Source organism: Meriones unguiculatus, chromosome 18 (assembly GCF_030254825.1).
Source record: "Meriones unguiculatus strain TT.TT164.6M chromosome 18, Bangor_MerUng_6.1, whole genome shotgun sequence".
NCBI classification, from domain to species: domain Eukaryota; kingdom Metazoa; phylum Chordata; class Mammalia; order Rodentia; family Muridae; genus Meriones; species Meriones unguiculatus.
The window spans coordinates 28925407-28943357 of NC_083365.1; the positions used below are offsets into that span (position 1 = coordinate 28925407).

General features: G+C 40.0%; 1 protein-coding gene across 1 annotated transcript; it reads right to left on the minus strand.

Moving 5' to 3' along the window:
- Positions 1-1506: 1506 nt before the first annotated feature.
- Positions 1507-13352, minus strand: Emc7 (ER membrane protein complex subunit 7). Its single transcript, XM_021648720.2, has 5 exons — positions 13055-13352; positions 9043-9162; positions 5272-5410; positions 2651-2731; positions 1507-1970 (listed from the first exon to the last, which is right to left on the minus strand). The coding sequence occupies exons 1-5, from the start codon at positions 13285-13287 to the stop codon at positions 1818-1820; spliced, it is 726 nt and encodes a 241-aa protein (XP_021504395.1). The 5' UTR covers positions 13288-13352; the 3' UTR covers positions 1507-1817.
- Positions 13353-17951: the final 4599 nt, after the last annotated feature.

Genomic DNA, 17951 nt, shown 5'->3' on the forward strand with positions numbered 1-17951 from the left:
CTACAGCACTCTACCTTACCAGGGCAGCATAGTAGAGGTGACCCTGATGGTTGGGGTGTGGGTAAGCCAACCCTAAGAGTGTGAGGATGGGAGACCTGGCCCTGCAATTTGTCTTCCAAGGTTACAACTGTGGACAGAGGGTGCAGGGGAAGGGGAGGTGCGTGGGATTGGGGTGCATGTTGTGAAATTCACAAAGAACCAATCAAAAGTTTTGTTTCTTTTTTTTTTAAAGTTTTAAAAATCTTTGTGACTTGCTGAAATAAATTTAGTTCTCCAAACTGAAACATTGTTATACTCTCATGCTGTCACATTCTAAAAAGAATTCTAAGACTGTAAGGAAGAGGAATTTAAAAACTACTTGAGCCCTGTCCCTATATGACACCAAAGCTGGTTTCCCAGCCTTAGGCAGGGAGGCTTTGCTTCTGGCTAGGCCACTTTCCCCTGGCTGGCTATTCTTTATGAGGATGGATCTCCCTCCCTACACAGCCTTACTGAGATAGATGCTGGGATATGATCCATCTCTGTTTTCTACTATGGATCACGTACACAGCTGACAAACAATAATTGTGAAATGAATACCAAAAATGGAAACTAGAACTTCAGCGGTAGGTTTTATGCTGACCCACATGTCCACACTCTAAAACTGAGTGTGATAGTAAAATGATAACTGCATCAGGTACAGTCTGTGCCATGTGACAATCAGGGAATGTTCACTATGACTGCAGGTCTTAAGGTTTTCTTTTTGAGAGACAGTCTTACTCTGTAGCCCACGCTGGCCTCAGTCTCAAGGCAAATCCTTCTGCATCAGCCATTTCAGTGCTAGGATTCCAAGTGTGGCTTCCACACCTGTCTTGGGGTGGCAATTTTGAAACGTACGGCCACATACATAAAAAACACAGTGTGTGCTACTCCCAAAGCACCTTGCACTTCTTTTTAAAAGTGAAGTTCAGATAATGAAAGGAGAAAACTGTAAGGAAAAAGGAAAGTGGTGAAGAATGACTGTAGGTATAATGTTCTTTTGGAATGTATACAATTTACCCTTGTTCATTCAAATGATGATTTCTCTCCCCCTACTATCTGGGGAAGATACACTTGTCTCAAGTTTGTGTAAACATGCCACCATTTGTTCTCTGTGTTGTCAATTAAAACAACCAGCCCCAATGCTGAGCAATGGGGAGTATAGGGTAGGACATCCTGGTCTAGAGAGGAAGAGGATGGAGAGAGGACAAGGGGGAGGAGAGGTCTTGGAACCACGTGGATAAATGAACTGGACCTAAGATATGATTAAAAGCAAGTATAATGGGTAAAATCTGAATGGTAGGAAACTAAGCAGACTTGGAGGTTTAGGATAGAGTAACTATTACCCAGCATTGTGCTCTAGATTAATTAAATAAATCCTAGTCTCTGTGTGGTGATTCGTGTATACAGCTGTTTAGGAATAACCACTGCTTAACTAAAAGATATATTAATAATAAATATTAATAACCAACAACAAATGACAGAATATAATTTTATCTCTGGATTAAGACTTCTTTAATATACATAATGTATAGTACTTCATATAATTTATTAATGTCATTTTCTATAGGACACTGTAATTAATTCAGTGACATTAATATTGACCTCATACAGACAAAGGATGGGTTTTCTTGTGTACCAAGTACAAAACATGTGTTAAGGAATTAACATAGACAACAGTTGTACAAGATCAACTTTCAGGATGACTCAGTTTACAGTAGTCAATTCACACGGTTTTCCATCAAGACGTGATGCCACCTGGTGTAGCCAAGTTTGTGCAATGGCAGCTGTGGGCCTGACTACCTCCTTTTGCCAGCCCCAGTTTTGCCTGTTTTACTGCTGCCACTACTAGATTTGCCAGAGGATTTTGAGGAGAAGAGTCTTGTCATAAACTCAGAGACATCAGGCAATTCATGGTTGGAATTCAGCATGTTCATTGACTGCTCCATCTCCTGCAGGGAAAGAAAGCATCAGATAGGAGAGGTGCTCCCCCCTGGATCTACTGAATCATTTGCAGGTATACACATATAAATTGAGTTAAGTACTCTCAAGAGACTGTTAGTAAGCAAAAATTGATTAAGGAATCAAAATATCTGGACTAGGAATATTAGGGATATTATGTATTCCAACTGTGTAACAAGTAATGCATACAAAGAAGCTAAGGTAAGTACAATGTTTCAGCTTCAGGAAGAGCCACTAGTGTTTACCAGACAACCAACTGCATTTATCTTATTTTAATGGAAACAGCTAATTGAATGCATTTATACGAAGTCCTAGAAGAAATCTGCCATGGGAACTAGGGTAAAGCTGAAAGTACTCAAGCTACAGCTACACTGTTGCAGTGAAACAGAACAGGCTCTAGAACATAAACCAAATGCTAGCACAGGAAGCTGAGGCAGTTCAAGGACGACTGACATTCTATGTCAGACCAGATTCAAAAACCTGCACTAGGGGTGTTGCTCTATGTCAACACTGGAATACTTGGCAGAATGCAAAGCCATGGGTTTACTCTCCAGCACCTGTGAGCACACACCCACTCATTGCATGTCAGCGCACATACATACACGTTCAGAATGCCACTTAAAGAAAGACACACAACAACTCAAAAGTCCATAGCTGGCTGTCAGCTTACCCGTCTCATGTCAGGATCACTTGTGTTGACCACTTTAGGCAGAAGCACAAATATCAATAATGGAAGAACCATCATCATAACCTGCAGAAGGAAAAAATTAGAAATGTTTTCTCCCACTTTAACTTATGAAACAAAATCTGTTTTTAATAACTAGTGACAAGAGTGAAGTGTGTACACAGAACAGGATGTTTCACCGTGGGTGATGAGGTGGGCGCTGTGTGATGCTATGGAGCATCTGATAATAAAGGAGTCCTGCTCCTGTGTGCCCGGGCTTTACTGACACCACACTTCTACATGCCTCCTATCTTTGTAAAGAGTTTAGTTTTAACACAAATAAGTTCCAAATGGAACTGTCTGCTCATTCTCCTCTTCCTGCAAGGTGGCACTGGGATTGTGATTCCAACAGCCAGAGGGCTGTCTGTACTGTATTGCTCTGTACTGGCATCTGTGCTGCTTCCCCTGAGCTGCACTGCTGCTCTTGTCAATTACACCACCCACAGCCTGCAGCGTAGTACAAGGCAACTACTTGAGCACATTTATTCTGAGGATGACCTAGAATCCTCAAGCACTTGACACACTTCTGTGCAATTTCAGAAATGAGAACACTGAAGATGAAAATGGTGGGGTCCCACTGCTCATGTTTCTCTTCTCAGCTGCTCTCCTGCCCTTTTAGCTCTGGTAATAAGCTTTAGGAACTAATTTATCCCTCACTAGATGTATACTGTTTATAATCTCAACACTTATCAGTAAGGAACCCATCTAAAGTTGAAGACTCCTAAGATAATTCAACTTTTTTTTTTTTTTTTTTTTTTGTAGCAAATATCTTTTTTTTTTTTTTTTTTTTTCAATGCAGTTTATTCAGGAACATTGAACAATCCTCGGACCCCGGGGAAAGCCAGCCCACAGCTTAAATAGCCTCTGGGTAGCCAACCCAGGCGTGCCACGGGGGCAATGCAGATAGGTCCACATACATGGAAGCAAGCCAGATCCTCGGCCTTAGCCAAATGTGGAGTTGTTCCTGACAGAGAGCACTCACCATCGGGAAGGTGGAAGGCGGAAACCAGCTCCATCTTTAAGGCATAGCATTCTGCAGCTCTCTACAGTTCCCCCTTTTTGTTTTAGACGCATCAGGCAAGAGTAGAGGTCTGATCTCTGATATTAGAAATAAATTGGGACTTTGTACAGATGTTCATTTAGGTGTCATCCACCCAAAGAGCATCGGACCCGTCCGATACCTTTTTCTCAGAGGCGGGACCTGGGGCATCAACCCGCATGCAATCAGACATGCTCTTCTCTGGGTCCAAAGCGGCTGACCCTGAGTGCAGTGCTTAGCCTCGCATCCTGAGCGTATCATTTTAGCTTTTTATGGTATCCAACCATGTTTGGGGAGAATGTCTTGCTTCAATGGCTGTAAAGGCCTGAATGATCATGGCTGCATCACACTGTTGTGAGACTCTAATCTTGCATATATACCACAGGCAAACCAAGGAGACCAACACCAGAAGGCCTGCTAACACTCCCATGCCCGCCCATTCCTTCAGATGATTCATGGCTACAGCAATCCATGTTGATAATCCTGTGGCTAGTCCTGTGTCCACTCTGGTAGAATTTACTGTGACAATGGCCACTCTCAGCTGCTCCATCGTAGTTGTACATAAAGGAATTAATGCTCAACTAAAAGGAAGCTTGATGGTGTTCAATCAGAGGATTGACCTCTTGCAGGAGCAAATTGATACCCTATGGCAAATCGCTCAACCTGGCTGTCAATGAAAGTATGCTGGACTTTGTGTCACTAGCATACAACATGAGAATTTTTCCTGCGCTGCAAATCTGTCTAAACAATTGTCGAGCTATATTTTAGGTAATTGGACTGGAGAATTCGATACTACGATAATTCAACTTTTAAAAACAGATTTTTAAAATGTTAATTTGTTTCTAAAAAATATATTTATTGTATTTTACTAGTAGGACCACAACATCAGTTTCAGAATTAATATTAGCTATTTAAAATACTCCAAGATTACTACTTTCTTCACTACACATGTTTTAAAAAGAGGAAAGAACGCCCTACTAAAGGGACTGTGGTTGTAACCCGTTTGGCAGAGTGCTTGGCTAGCATTCAGGAGGCCCTGGGTTTGATCCCCAGCACTCACTAACCAACTAGGCATGGTAGTAACCCTTGTAATCCTAGCACTCCCAAGTGCTAGGCAGGAGAATCTAAAGTTCACTGACATCCTCAGCTACATAGCAAGTTCAAGGCCAGCCTGAGATCCATGAGACCCTTTCTCAAGCAACAATTAAACATTACATGTACCATCAACACTGGCTAGTTAATAAAAAACAGTGCATATATACAATTATACAAAGAGGTAGAATGGTTAACTCCACATGCAACTTAGTACATACTCTCATTCTATCTTATATCTCACAAAATCTGATTTCTTCCTCAATATTTATTTCAATTGCACACTTCTTATGAAATATACAGTGGAATTCTCATTCCTTTCATTATCTGTTCCTAAAGATACAATTTTCCCAATTTCACCCTTCCCACTCACAGGAGCTTAAAGTTTTCAACTGCTAGAAGCAAACCAGGGCTTAGTAAAATGCTCTATACATACCATTGGGTTCATCAGAAAGTCAGTCCAGCCCCACGATTCCCTCTTAATAAAGTAGGAAGGTGGACCTGAAGATTTCATTTGAAGAGGATAGGGTAATCTGACCACTTCTGATGTTTTGATATAATTCACATATCTTGCTCTGATAAGGAAACAGCACAAAGCAGATTCTATGAGAATCATGATTAGGGGTCGGGCAAGAGTTCAATAGTAGGACATTTGTCTAGCATGTGTAATGTCCTGGGTTGGAACCGAGGCTACACACAAACCAGGCAAAACAAAAAGCAAGACTAAGAATTGCTTATGTTAGCAATGCCTTAGACTTACCTCAGCTTTTCCAAAGCACTTTAGCATATAAACTTTTTAAAAAAGAGAATTTAAAAAAATTATTTCATGTTATGGTGTTTGGCCTTCGTGTATGTCTGTACACCATGTGTATTCAGTATCCAAGCATACCAGAAAAAGGCTCAGATACGCTAGGACTGGCCTTAGAGCTGCCATGTGGGTGCTGGAAATTGAAGCCAGGTCCTCTGCAAGAGCAACCAGGACTCTTACCTGATGAGCCAACTCTCTAGCTCCCCATCTGAACTTTTGATCTTGAAAGTTCCGTCAAAGTATCTGTCTACAGCACACATCAAGGTACACAGGAATTAGATTTGGGGTCTGTCAGTTCTATCATTTCCTACACTTGGAGGTCCATATAACTCCTTACTTTCTTTTTATATCAAGCTTTATTTTAAATCTGGGTGTGGCGGCAATCTCTGTAATGCTAGCCCTGGGAGGCAAGGCCGAAGAGTCAGAGTTCAAGGCCAGATTCAGTTACACAGAGACCTGCAGGCTTGCCTGGGCTTCATAAAACTTTGTCTCAAAAAAAAAAAAAAACAGCAAGAAAAACAAGCAAAGTCCCCCAAAATTCTTTTAGAATCTTTTTCATTTATAAGTTCTTTCATATTGTGTACAACTGATTTTATTTTACTATAGACATACAAAAATATTAGCTTACAAATTTTTGAGGTCCAAGACATACATTACTGGAAACACCCAACTTTTTTGTTGTTGTTTCTTTTTCAAGACAGGGTTTTTCTGCCTTGGCTGTCCTGGAATTCACTCTGCAGATCAGGCTGGCCTCAAACTGAGAGATCTACTTGCCTTTGCCTCCTGAGTGCTTACGTCACCACTGCCTGGCTGAAACACCCAATTTTTAAGACTATTTTGCAGGAAAAGTATAGGAATCAAGAAAGCCATTAAGAGGGACTGCCTCTGACATAATCTGATTGGCCTGCTCTTTGATCACCTCCCCCTGAGGGGGGAGCAGCCTTACCAGGCCACAGAAGATGACAATGCAGCCACTCCTGATGTGATCTGATAGACTAAGATCAGAAGGAAGGAGAAGAGGACCTCCCCTATCAGTGGACTTGGGGAGGGGCATGCGTGAAGAAGGGGGAGGAAGGGTGGGATCGGGAGGGGCGGAGGGAGAGGTTTATGGGGGGATACAAAGTGAATAAAGTGTAATTAATAAAAAAAAGAAAGCCATTAAAAATGCATTGAGAGTATCTCATTTTTGCCAGAAATGTAGTAAAACAAAAAGTTTTTTTAAGCTGGGAGTGGTGACGCATGCCTTAAATCCCAGCACTCTTGACTCCAGTGGAGGCAGAAGCAGCTGGATCTACATTGAGTTTGAGGACAGCTGGAAATACACAGTGAATTCCATGTCAGTCAGGGCTACAAAGTAAGACCTTACCTCAAAAAACAAAATAAAAACCCTTACTATAAGTCATTCATGCATAATCCACTTTACTTTAGAAATTGTCTATTGTCTCATTGTTCACTTTTAAATTTTCAATTTATTTGTTTGTTTGTTTGTTTCAGTGGTGGTGGTGGAACCAGGCTCAAACCCAGGGTCCCAAGTATGCATGGCAAGTTCTCTGTCACTGAGCTATATCCCCAGCAGGTTTTTGTTTGTTTGTTTTGCATTGCTATCATTGTCCATTACTTTATCTGTGTTGCAGTTTGGGTAATTTATTTTATTTTGTCTTCCAGTTCATCAGAATTCTATTATAGAAGATTTATTAATTCAGGTGGTCTTTCTATTCACCTGCTCTAGCTCAAGTGACTGAAACAGAGACCTACTGATTTATTTAACAAGCTTTAAGCACAATAATCAGGCAGGTATGATTTTCTAAGCTAGTCTTGCTACTTCCCAGCCCCAAGCCCCAAGTTATTTGCCAATATTGGTCCTTTCTGAGCTGCATCTGTTCTATCAGGCCACATCTTTTCTCTCAATCTTCTTCTTTTTCCTCCTCTTCTCTCACATTGTGGTCCCTACCTGAGACCTGGCACGGGAATGGAAGCCCTGACTACTTCTCTTCTGGCCAGTTACAGGCTGTCCAGCCTTTTTATGAACCAATAAGAGATAACCGGGGAACAAAGTTTACACAACATTGTTCAGAGTACATGATAATGCCCATCTCCAGACTGCAACCAGATCTTGGGGTCCAGAATTTAGCATTTGTATACATATAGCACCAGACCAACTCACAATAGTTACACATCCGTTGATCTTTCCATCTCAATGCCTCTATTTATTGTAGAAGTTCAGTATCTACTGCCTATTTTGATATATAACTTGTCTAAGCAGGAAATCTTGTTTCTTTTTTAATCCTATAAAGACTATCATTTTAATTGAGACAATGCTACAAACTTACACATAGTAACTTTTCCAATGAGAACAACAGATATCAAGTCTTTCTTTTCTTTAATCACTTTAAATAAAATGGAAAGAAGGACCTATGAGATGGCACAGCCAGTAAATATACACTTTTAAACTACTTTAGCTCATATCTAATATCTGTACTATCTAGTACCTAGAGGTCTGTTTCATGGGTGGCTCAATACACTTTGTTGGAAAAGTAGACTTTACTTACTCTGAATTTTAATAGCAGTTAAAAATACAGCAAATAGAAATGTTTTTCTGCATTTAAAAAGGTAATATGGCATCACCTTCCAGAGAAATTAGCATTTCTATGTGCTACTATTCCAGTTATATTAACCAAGGATCACCTTCAATCACCAAGTTGGAAGTTCCTAGATTTTGTGAGAAGTTATAAATTTGTATCCCAGGTAACACATTTTCATTTATCTAGGTTGTGGTTATATGTATGTGTGTGGGCACAGAGGTGCTACAGTGCACTTGTGGAGGTCAGAGGACAACTTGCAAGAGATCATGTGGGTCCCAGAGTTCACACTCTGGTCACTAAGCTCCTTGATGTATGGATGTGCCATCTCACAGGTCCTTCTTTCCATTTTATTAATATCCTCATGTTGACATAAACTTTATAATTAGAGCTGATAATCCCCCTAGTGAAATTTGTAGTCTGTAAAGGAGAAGCTATAGAAACCTCTAGACCAACTTTGTAGTAAGTAGAGGGATTATCAAGATATTTCAATGAAAAGTCATGAGTAGTAGTTCTAATTCAAAAAACTAAATAATTCTCAACTTAAAAGTCACCTTTCAATGGTAACTTTCATAGTCCTTTTCCCCTACAGTAAGTAATCTTACCTTAACTCTATACAATTATAGTAGGAGTTTATTATATTAGAAGCATTTATCCAGAGGGAAAATATTCAACTTCACAGTATCATGCTCAGATTACAAACAAAGGTAGATTAAATGTGTTAAGAAGTAAATGTGGTTTAAATAAGAAATGTTCAACCTTCACTATAAATTCCAAAAGTAATACATAATAACATACTAAATAGACCAGGTAGCCTCACCTCATTTTTCCTTTTGAAGTGATATCAACTCGGACAGGGTCAAATTTATAAGCTGGAGAAATAACTTCCACTACATAAGAGCCAGAGGGAATATCATGGACCACAAAGCTCCCGTCTGTCCTGGAAAAGGAAAATCATACCTAGTTACTTCTCATCATCACCTTCGTCTTTCTCTGTTTGAAAGCACTTGCTTATTTCCCAATGGTTCTCAAAAAAAAAAAAAAAAAAAAAAAAAACATCAGAAACATCAGAAGAAAATCAGATTTAGTGGCTTAAACCTATACTGCCAGCACTAGAGAGGCTTAACCAGGAGGATCAGCATGGTTTTGAGGCCAGCCTAGGCTACAAAGTAACTTTCAACATAGCTTGGACTATATCCGATAACCCTGTCTCAAACAAACAAAGAAACCAACATGTGAACAATTGGAAGCAGCTAACCAAAATAGAAAAGACAGGTATGTTGACTTACTTCTGCAATCATAAAACTCAAGAGAGTGAGGCAGAAGGATTACTGCCAGTTTGAAGCCTCCCTGAACTACATAGTGAATTCATGGCCAGCATGGGCTACACAATCTGCCCTTCTTCCCAAATAAACAAAAATTAGCAAAATTTTGTTGGGCCTACATCTTATATTCCAGAATTTTAACAGTTTCTGAAACTAGATGAGCCTATGTCAAAGTAATAGAGATTCCTTCTGCAGTTACAGATGGCAGAAAGAAAAAAAAAAGCACTTCCTACTCTAAAGCCTTACCTTCAGTGAAGAAAAATTATCAGTGTATATTACTACAATATCAGGGTTCCAACTGCATTAAATTCCCTCAATATATGCATATTATTAAAAAGAGAATTCTATTCAAGTTTTAATTTATATTTGTTGGCTTTCTTTTTTACATGAACATATTTCAGTGCAAAATTGTTCCATTTATTATAAACAGTCCCATTTACCTTAGTTACTTTTTGGCTAGTTATATAGAAACCTATAATTTAGTAGTTAAAACCATTCATCTTTTCTCTAATCCTAATAGGTTAAAAAAAAAAAAAACAACCAAAAGCTGGTAATTTCTTCTTGCAAGTCAAAACTAGCTTGTCTAGAAAATAAAAAACTGCTATTCCAAGGAAAAAGACATTAAAAATTTGTTTCTTGTCATTGAAAGTATATACTAAGGTAAAGCAGAAACATAAGCATTAAAATACCTTATTCTTCAGCTGGACATGTCTGCCCTCCAGACCAACTCTCAAATGTACCTTCAGAGTTTTGTTTTGTGTTGTGTTGTTGGAGGTTCTAGCAATTTCAGGAGGGATGTATGTGGTATGGTGAGACAGGAGACACCTGTCTAGACATATCAACCCTGACAACCAGTGAGATGACAGATGCCACAGCCATATCACCCTCACATCCTCCAGACCCACTCTCTACCTTTTTCTTCGTGTCAATGAGAAGGGAAGAAAAATGACCTTAGAATAGTTCCTCCACAACTTTATCACTGACAGGCCATGTCTAAGTGGCTCTGCTCAGGACCATGGCTACATGCAGCCTCCCCCTCCACACACACCCTTCCAAGTTTCCAGTAGCCTCTTCTCTTCCTCTTCCCTCTAGCTCAGAGGATATAATAGTTTGTTTGTTTTGCTTTCATGTATTTTTGGATAAACAGTGTTGAGGCTGTAAGCTACAGGGTACTGCACAATCTGATTATTTCTTTGTATCATAATGACTATACTGTTTTAATCCTTTTGTCAAACTCTATTCCAATTTTAGTGCATATTCTGCTCTTTTGTTTTGGGGGACAAAAGTCTTGCTATATAACCCACGATGGCCTCAGACTCACAATGCTACTGCCTCATCCTCCCAAGATCTGGGAGTGTGTATTACATCCTGTCATCTTCTGCTTCTTGATGGACCCTGACAGAATCAATTTCAAAACTTTCTTTTTTTTTTTTTTTTTTCTGAGCAGAGGGGAAGAAAAAAAGAAATAGATGACTATTCAACATAAATAGAATGAGAATTACGCAAAGAAAAAGCAAAGCTAGGTATGACAGCAGACACCTATAATCCCATCAGAATATGAACACTGAAGGACATGAGTTTGAGGATGAACCACACAGTGAAACTATGCATTAAAAAAATTCAAAAGTAAGTAATATACAGTCTCATAATATCAAAACAAAACCAAAAAAACCTGACAACTACCTAACCGTACAAAACCAGAAGCCTAGACAAGTGAGTTGTGGTTTACATGTATATTACGATATGAAAAATGGCTGGAGTACTCTTTAACCCCAACTTCTCTCATCTCCATTAGTAAAGTCCTAAGCTACCTCCCCACAAACCAAAAGTATAGTCAAACTTGTATGCTGGTTATTCAAAACAGCTATAAGACAAATTACCTACCTACTTCCAACAAGACTATCGCCATTAACTCACATCAACTCTCAATCAGCCTGTCTATATGAATATAAGAACATGAAGTAGTATAAAAATTATTCATAAATGTTAAATGAAAATTGCAGTCTGTGCTTTACTCTTAAAGACGAGTCATATGATTCTAAAAAAATTACTATGAAACATTAGAGATTGTTATCTTTCTGTTGCAACTTTTAAAAAGAAAACATCTTTTTATATTTTCTTCAATAAAAATTCTATTCATTTATTTATTTATACTTGGGAATCACCGCAGGACCTCTTGCACACCAAGTCCCACCACAAAACTGTATCGCCAGCTTTTTTTTTTCTCTCTCAACTAAGGTGCTCAGAGTGTCCTTTACCTTATGATCCTTTTGATTCTGGCTCATGAGTAGCTGAAATAATAGACATGTTTCACTGTGCAAGGCTAATATTGCATATTATATAACAATATATAACATTGTATCTTTAAATAATTTCAAAATAAACACAGGTCGTTTTCAAAAGTGATGCATACTGCAGTAGTTGAATTCCCAATTAAGCCTTATCTTCCAAATCTTAATGGTTTTTATTATTAATGAATCATTAATTAGGATAAAATTTAAACAATACCCTAGTGACAGAAAGCATTAAAATACTGGTTGCCAATCTGTCATTATTTATTATTCTGAGGTTGAATTTCCCACAAGGGAACTTTAACAAATCTGCAGAATCTGCAATTCAAAAATTTAAATGTCCACATTTAAGATGTATGGGTTTCAGATATCACAAATTTGTCTACAAAGCCAGCAAAAAAATATTTTCTTTCAGTTCATAGTTTCAACTCCTAATACTGGTGGCAAAATTTAAAACATCATATTCATGCCTAGAAGGGTGAAAAGACGGTTGACAAATCAAAGCGCTAAAAATTCATCCCACCTTCCAAGATAAACATGAATTCCATACTCTTAAGAACAAAAAAGAACAATTACGTGTAAGTAATCTTGAGAAAGCCTGGTCTGGAATAAATGACGGCTGCGATATCGCAAATCCCTCGACGAATTCAAGTGTAAAAAGAACAATAATCACAACCTCGGGCCAAAAAAAAAAAAAAACCAATACTCTTTGATTAGCGACTTCAGAGCCCATTAATTTTAGAAACAGGAACATTAGCCTTCCAGTCTATGCCAACACCGGGAGTCCTTTGGGCTTTGACAATTCCCACTTGTTTAGCATCTTTCTACACAACCCTAAGCTACCAGAAGATTGACAGGTAGACTGCAACTAAGTTCCAGAGAAACTTAGACAAGATGCAAATGAGGCAAAAAAAAAAAAAAAAATTCCAACAGACCAATACGGGTCCATCAGCCCTCTGGGCCCAAGATCCGTCCCACACAGGGGCCGAAATGATGCTACAAATAAATGACCCCACTGTCTTAGGAGCCTGGGACCTCTGTCTGTCATCCTCGCTGCTGAAGCACCTCACCAAGGTCTCCCAGCATAGACCGTTAGTGGCACCGGTGCCTTCAGTCTGTGACAGCTACACTGCCGGTCCTGACACCGTGCTGTCCCAGCTGGATACCCTTCCAGCATCCACCCCAACCGCCTCCCTGCTGCCCTCAGGATGCTCACTTAAGGAAGCCGACGTGCTCTTCTCCGTCTACCAGCACTCGGGCCGCGGAGATCCAGTCCTGAGGCTTCACCCCTGGAACGACGGCACGTCCCTCGATCTTGAAACGATCTCCCGGGCCGACCCCACTACCTCCCAGGCCCTCGGCAGCAGCCCCCGGCACCTCCGAGCTGTGGGCATCTCCCGATAGCAACAGAAGCAAGATGGAAAAGAAGCCCCACAGAGCACCCGCCATGACAGCAGCTCTGAGGAGTCAGGCCCACGGCCCGGAAGCCCTCCCCCGCCTCAAGGCCGCTGCGGCGGCCGCCGCCGTCCGATGTCGTCATCACCGCGAGCCGGATCTAACTTCGTCCTGCGCACGCCCCCGGAGAGAAAGGAAGACCAATCAGGAGAAGGGACGCAGAAGCGACGCTCCGAACGTCCTAGGGCTGGGACTTTAAGGTGTTAGGGAGGGAGCGTCCCGAGCGGTGGCGGGATGTTTGTTCCTGTGGGGCTCGCAGATGCCGGAGACCTCGTGGGAGAAAAGGATAATGAGACCGAGAGGGACGAGGATCTGAAGCGCTGAGTGCTGGGACTGTAGCTAACGTGTCAGACGGACTCTGTCATTTTCTTGAGGCTAAGTATTCTTTCTACCAAAGAACTCTGTAAAAGAGTATTTAGAGCAAGGTGTGCTTTTTACCCTATGTACTCAGTCTCCACGGAAAAGTTACAGAAGTTGAAACTCATGCAAGAGCCAAATATTCTAAGCTCCCGATAGATAGTGAAAATGCAGAAATTTGGGCTGAAAAGGAAAAAAACTCTTTTTGTATATAAAGGAATTGATCTTTGTTTAAGAAATACGTGAAATAGTCCTTGTTCCCCTTACTATGGGAAACCAATTGGGGAGGAGCAGGCCTCTTAGGCCACAGAGGAGGACTTTGCAGCCAGTCCTGAAGATACCTGATAAAACAGGGTCAGATGAAAGGGGAGGAGGTCCTCCCCTATCAGTGGAGTTGGAAAGGGGCAGGGAGGAGATGAGGGAGGGAGGGTGGGATTGGGAAGGAATGAGGGAGCGGGATACAGCTGGGATACAGAGTTAACAAAATGTAACTAATAATAAAAAAATAAAAATAAAAAATACCAAAAAAAAGAAAGAAATACGTGAAGAACGTTTATTTTAATACTATTTTATATTGTGCATATATATATATATATATACACATACATATATGGTATATCAGTTTCTCTGGTGTGGAGTTTTTTCTTGCTGCAGGTCAGCTGGGTTGTTGTGAAAGACCTAGCAGATTAATACTGGATCCTTGACGCTCTTCCCCAACCTCCTATATTCAACAACTGAGGTCTCCATCCTCTGCCACATTATGAAATTAAAACCAAGTTTTTATTTTCTTCAAGCGTATTTTTTGGCAACCCATTTTTATTGATATCTCAGACATGTGCAGGTATCTAATGAATGATCAGTACTGGTTCTGATAATGAAGACAGGAACTTGGAAGTAGCTTTTTTTTTTTTTTTGTAGGAGCAAGAGTGGAAGAGGACCAGCTGCAAACACCCAGTGAGATCTGCCTCTCCACTTTTACCTTATTCTCTTGTCTACTGTCATTTACCAAAGTATCTAATGTTTTAAGCCCCTCAGCTATCAAGCACAGGACTTCTCACACATTCAGTGGAGGAGACAAGTATGAGTGCTCATTTCAGTCATGGTTAAAACAAACAAACAAACAAACAAACAAAAAGTCTACTATTTTGGAAGTAGGACCCGAGTTGTATAGATCCCCAACTCATAATTATAGGAGAGGCAGTCTATGTTGTAACATCCCCCTTGGACTTGAGTCTAATACAAAAACTAAGCACAGTGAACTATTTTAGAGAGACCTTGTGGTAGATGTACTTTGCTTGCCTAGACAGGCTAATCTTTCTGCTTTATGCCCTGGAAGGTTGACCCTTTAGGGATTGCAAAAACTCCTCTCTTCTGTTTTCCAGTTGGTTTTTAGCCAATGGGATGTATCATTTTCCTCTAACAATGCCACAGAAAATGTAGTGATGGGGTAATTTACAGGCACTCCTTCCCAGCCTTCCATGTATTTCCTGTTTAGAACCTGAACCACAGAGAGTCCAGGCAGGCCTACTTACCTTGGTTATTACTGATGATGTAAAAAAAGAGAGGTCATCTTCTAGGCTTCTTCTCTCAAACTCTCTTCTTTCTGGACCCTCAGCCTTTTCTTGGCTTAGCCACAAGGGGGAGAACAGGAATAGGGAAAAAAACCAAAACTTGACATCCAGGATTTAGGAATTTTTAGGAGTGTTGGATTACACCATCAGAAGTTATTTTTTGTTGTTACAGATGTTATTTCTTCTTTTTTTAATGTAAAAACATTCTTTGTGTTTCTGATATTTTTGCAACGTTTTGTAGATTTTTTGTTTTGTTTTGTTTTGTTTTATAGCAGAATTTACTTGTAACTCTTGAAAACTGGATCAGCCCCTCTCCAAAATCAATTATTCTCTCATGCTGGAGTTTTCCTAACAATTTAAAGACATATTTTGGGATGGGTTTGGCCATTCCCCTCTATCCCAGTATTCTGCTTGTTAGTATCTCTGTTGTCATGACGATTCTCAAGTCACTTTCACAAACTGGCTTTATAAATAGAAATGTACAGCTTGAGATCAGGGGTGGAGATAACCTCCAGATCTTTTATTATAGAGGATTGTTTTAGCAATTCTGGGTTTCTTGTTATTCCATATGAAGGTGAGAATTTTACTTTCAAGGTCTGTAAAGAATTCTGTTGGTGGAGACTGGAGAGATGGCTCAGTGGTTAAGAGCACTGTCTGCCCTTCCAAAGGTCCTGAGTTCAGTTCCTGGCAACCACATGGTGGTTCACAACCATCTATAATGTGAACTGATTCCCTCTTCTGGCAGATGTAAATGCAGATAAAACACTTACATACATTAAAAAAAAATCTGCTTAAAAAAATAAAGATTCTATTAAAAAAAAAGAATTCTGTTGGTAATTTGATGGGAACTGCATTGAATCTGTAGATTGCTTTTGGTAAAATGGCCTAATCCTGCCAAGCCATGAGCATGGGAGATCTTTCCATCTTCTGATATCTTCTTCTATTTCTTTCTTCAGAGACTGGAAGTTTTTTTTCATAGAAGTCTTTGACTAGCTTGGTTAGAGTTACACCAAGGTACTTTATATCCTTTTTTTTTTTCTTCAGAGACTGGAAGTTTTTTTCATAGAAGTCTTTGACTAGCTTGGTTAGAGTTACACCAAGGTACTTTATATCCTTTTTTTTTTTATATCCTGATTTTTTTTTTTTTTTTTTTAGTTAATTTTGTATCCAGCCACCTTGCTGAAAGTGTTTATCAGTTGTAGGAGTTCCTTGGTAGAATTTTTGGGGTCACTCATGTATCCTATCATATCATCTGCAAATAGTGATACTTTGACTTCTTCCTTTCTGATTTGTATCCCCTTGATCTCCTTTAATTATCTTACTGTGCTAGCAAGGACTTCAAGTACTATGTTGAAGACATATGGAGAGAGTGGGCAGCCCTGCCTTATCCCTGATTTCAGTGGGATTGATTTAAGTTTCTCTCCATTTAGTTTGATATTTAGGTTGTTGGCTATAGACTTGCTGTATATTGCCTTTACTGTGTTTAGGTATGTGCCTTGTATTCCTGATCTCTCCAGGACTTTAAGCATAAATAAATGTTGGCTTTTTTATCAAATGCTTTTTCAGTGTCTAGGGAGATTATCATGTGTTTTTGTTTTTTTTTTTTCCTTCAGTTTGTTTATATGGTGGGTTACATTGATGGATTTCTGTACATTGAACAACCCCTGGAATGAAGCCTACTTGGTCATAGTAGATAATGTCTTTGATGTGTTCTTGGATTCGGTTTGTGAGTATTTTGTTGAGTGTTTTTGCATCAGTGTTCATAAGGGGAGATTGACCTGAAATTCTCTTTCTTTGTTGGGTCTTTGTGAGGTTTAGGTATCAAGGTGACTGTAGGTTCATAGAACGAGTTTGGTAATGTTCCTTCTGTTTCTATTTTGTGGAATAATTTGAAGAATATTGGTGTTAGCTCTTCTTGCTGAAACCATCAGGCCCAGGCCTTTTTTTAGATGGAAGACTTTTGATGACAGCTTCAATTTCCTTAGAGGATATAAGACTATTTAAGTTATTTACCTGGTCTTGATTCAGCTTTGAGATAACCTAGAACCCTTGCACAGATGTAGCCCCTGGTAGCTCAGTATCCGAGTGGTTTTCTCTAGTAAGGAGAACAGAGACTGTCTCTGACAAGATCTCAGTGGATGGTTCCTTGATCACCTCCCCCTGAAGGGGGAACAGCCTTACCAGTCCACAGAGGAAGACAATGAGGCCAGTCCTGATGAGACCTGATAGACTAGGGTCAGATGGAAGGGAAGGAGGATCTCCCCTATCAATAGACTGGGGGAGTGGTATGGGAGGAAAAGAAGGAGGGAGTTTGGGAGTGGAAGGAGACAAGAGAGGAGGCTACAGCTGGGATAAAGGTGAATAACTAATAAAAAAATAAATTATATTAAAAATAGAAGAAATGTTAAATTATAAGAGAAGTCAGCCCTTTTTTAATTGTTTTATTATTTATTACAATTTATTCACTTTGTAGCCCCACTATAGCCCCCTCCCTCATCTCCTCCCAGTCCCACCCTCCCTCCCTCTTCTACTATGCCTCTCCCCTAGTCCACTGATAGGGGAGGTCCTCTGTGGCCTGGCAAGACTGCTCCTCTTCCCCAGGGGGAGGTGATCAAAGAGCTGGCCTCTGAGTCCATGTCAGAGACAGCCCCTACTCCTTGCTTAGGGAACCTACATGGAGACTACATCTGAGCAGGGAGTCTAGGTCCTCGTTATGCATGGACCCTGGTT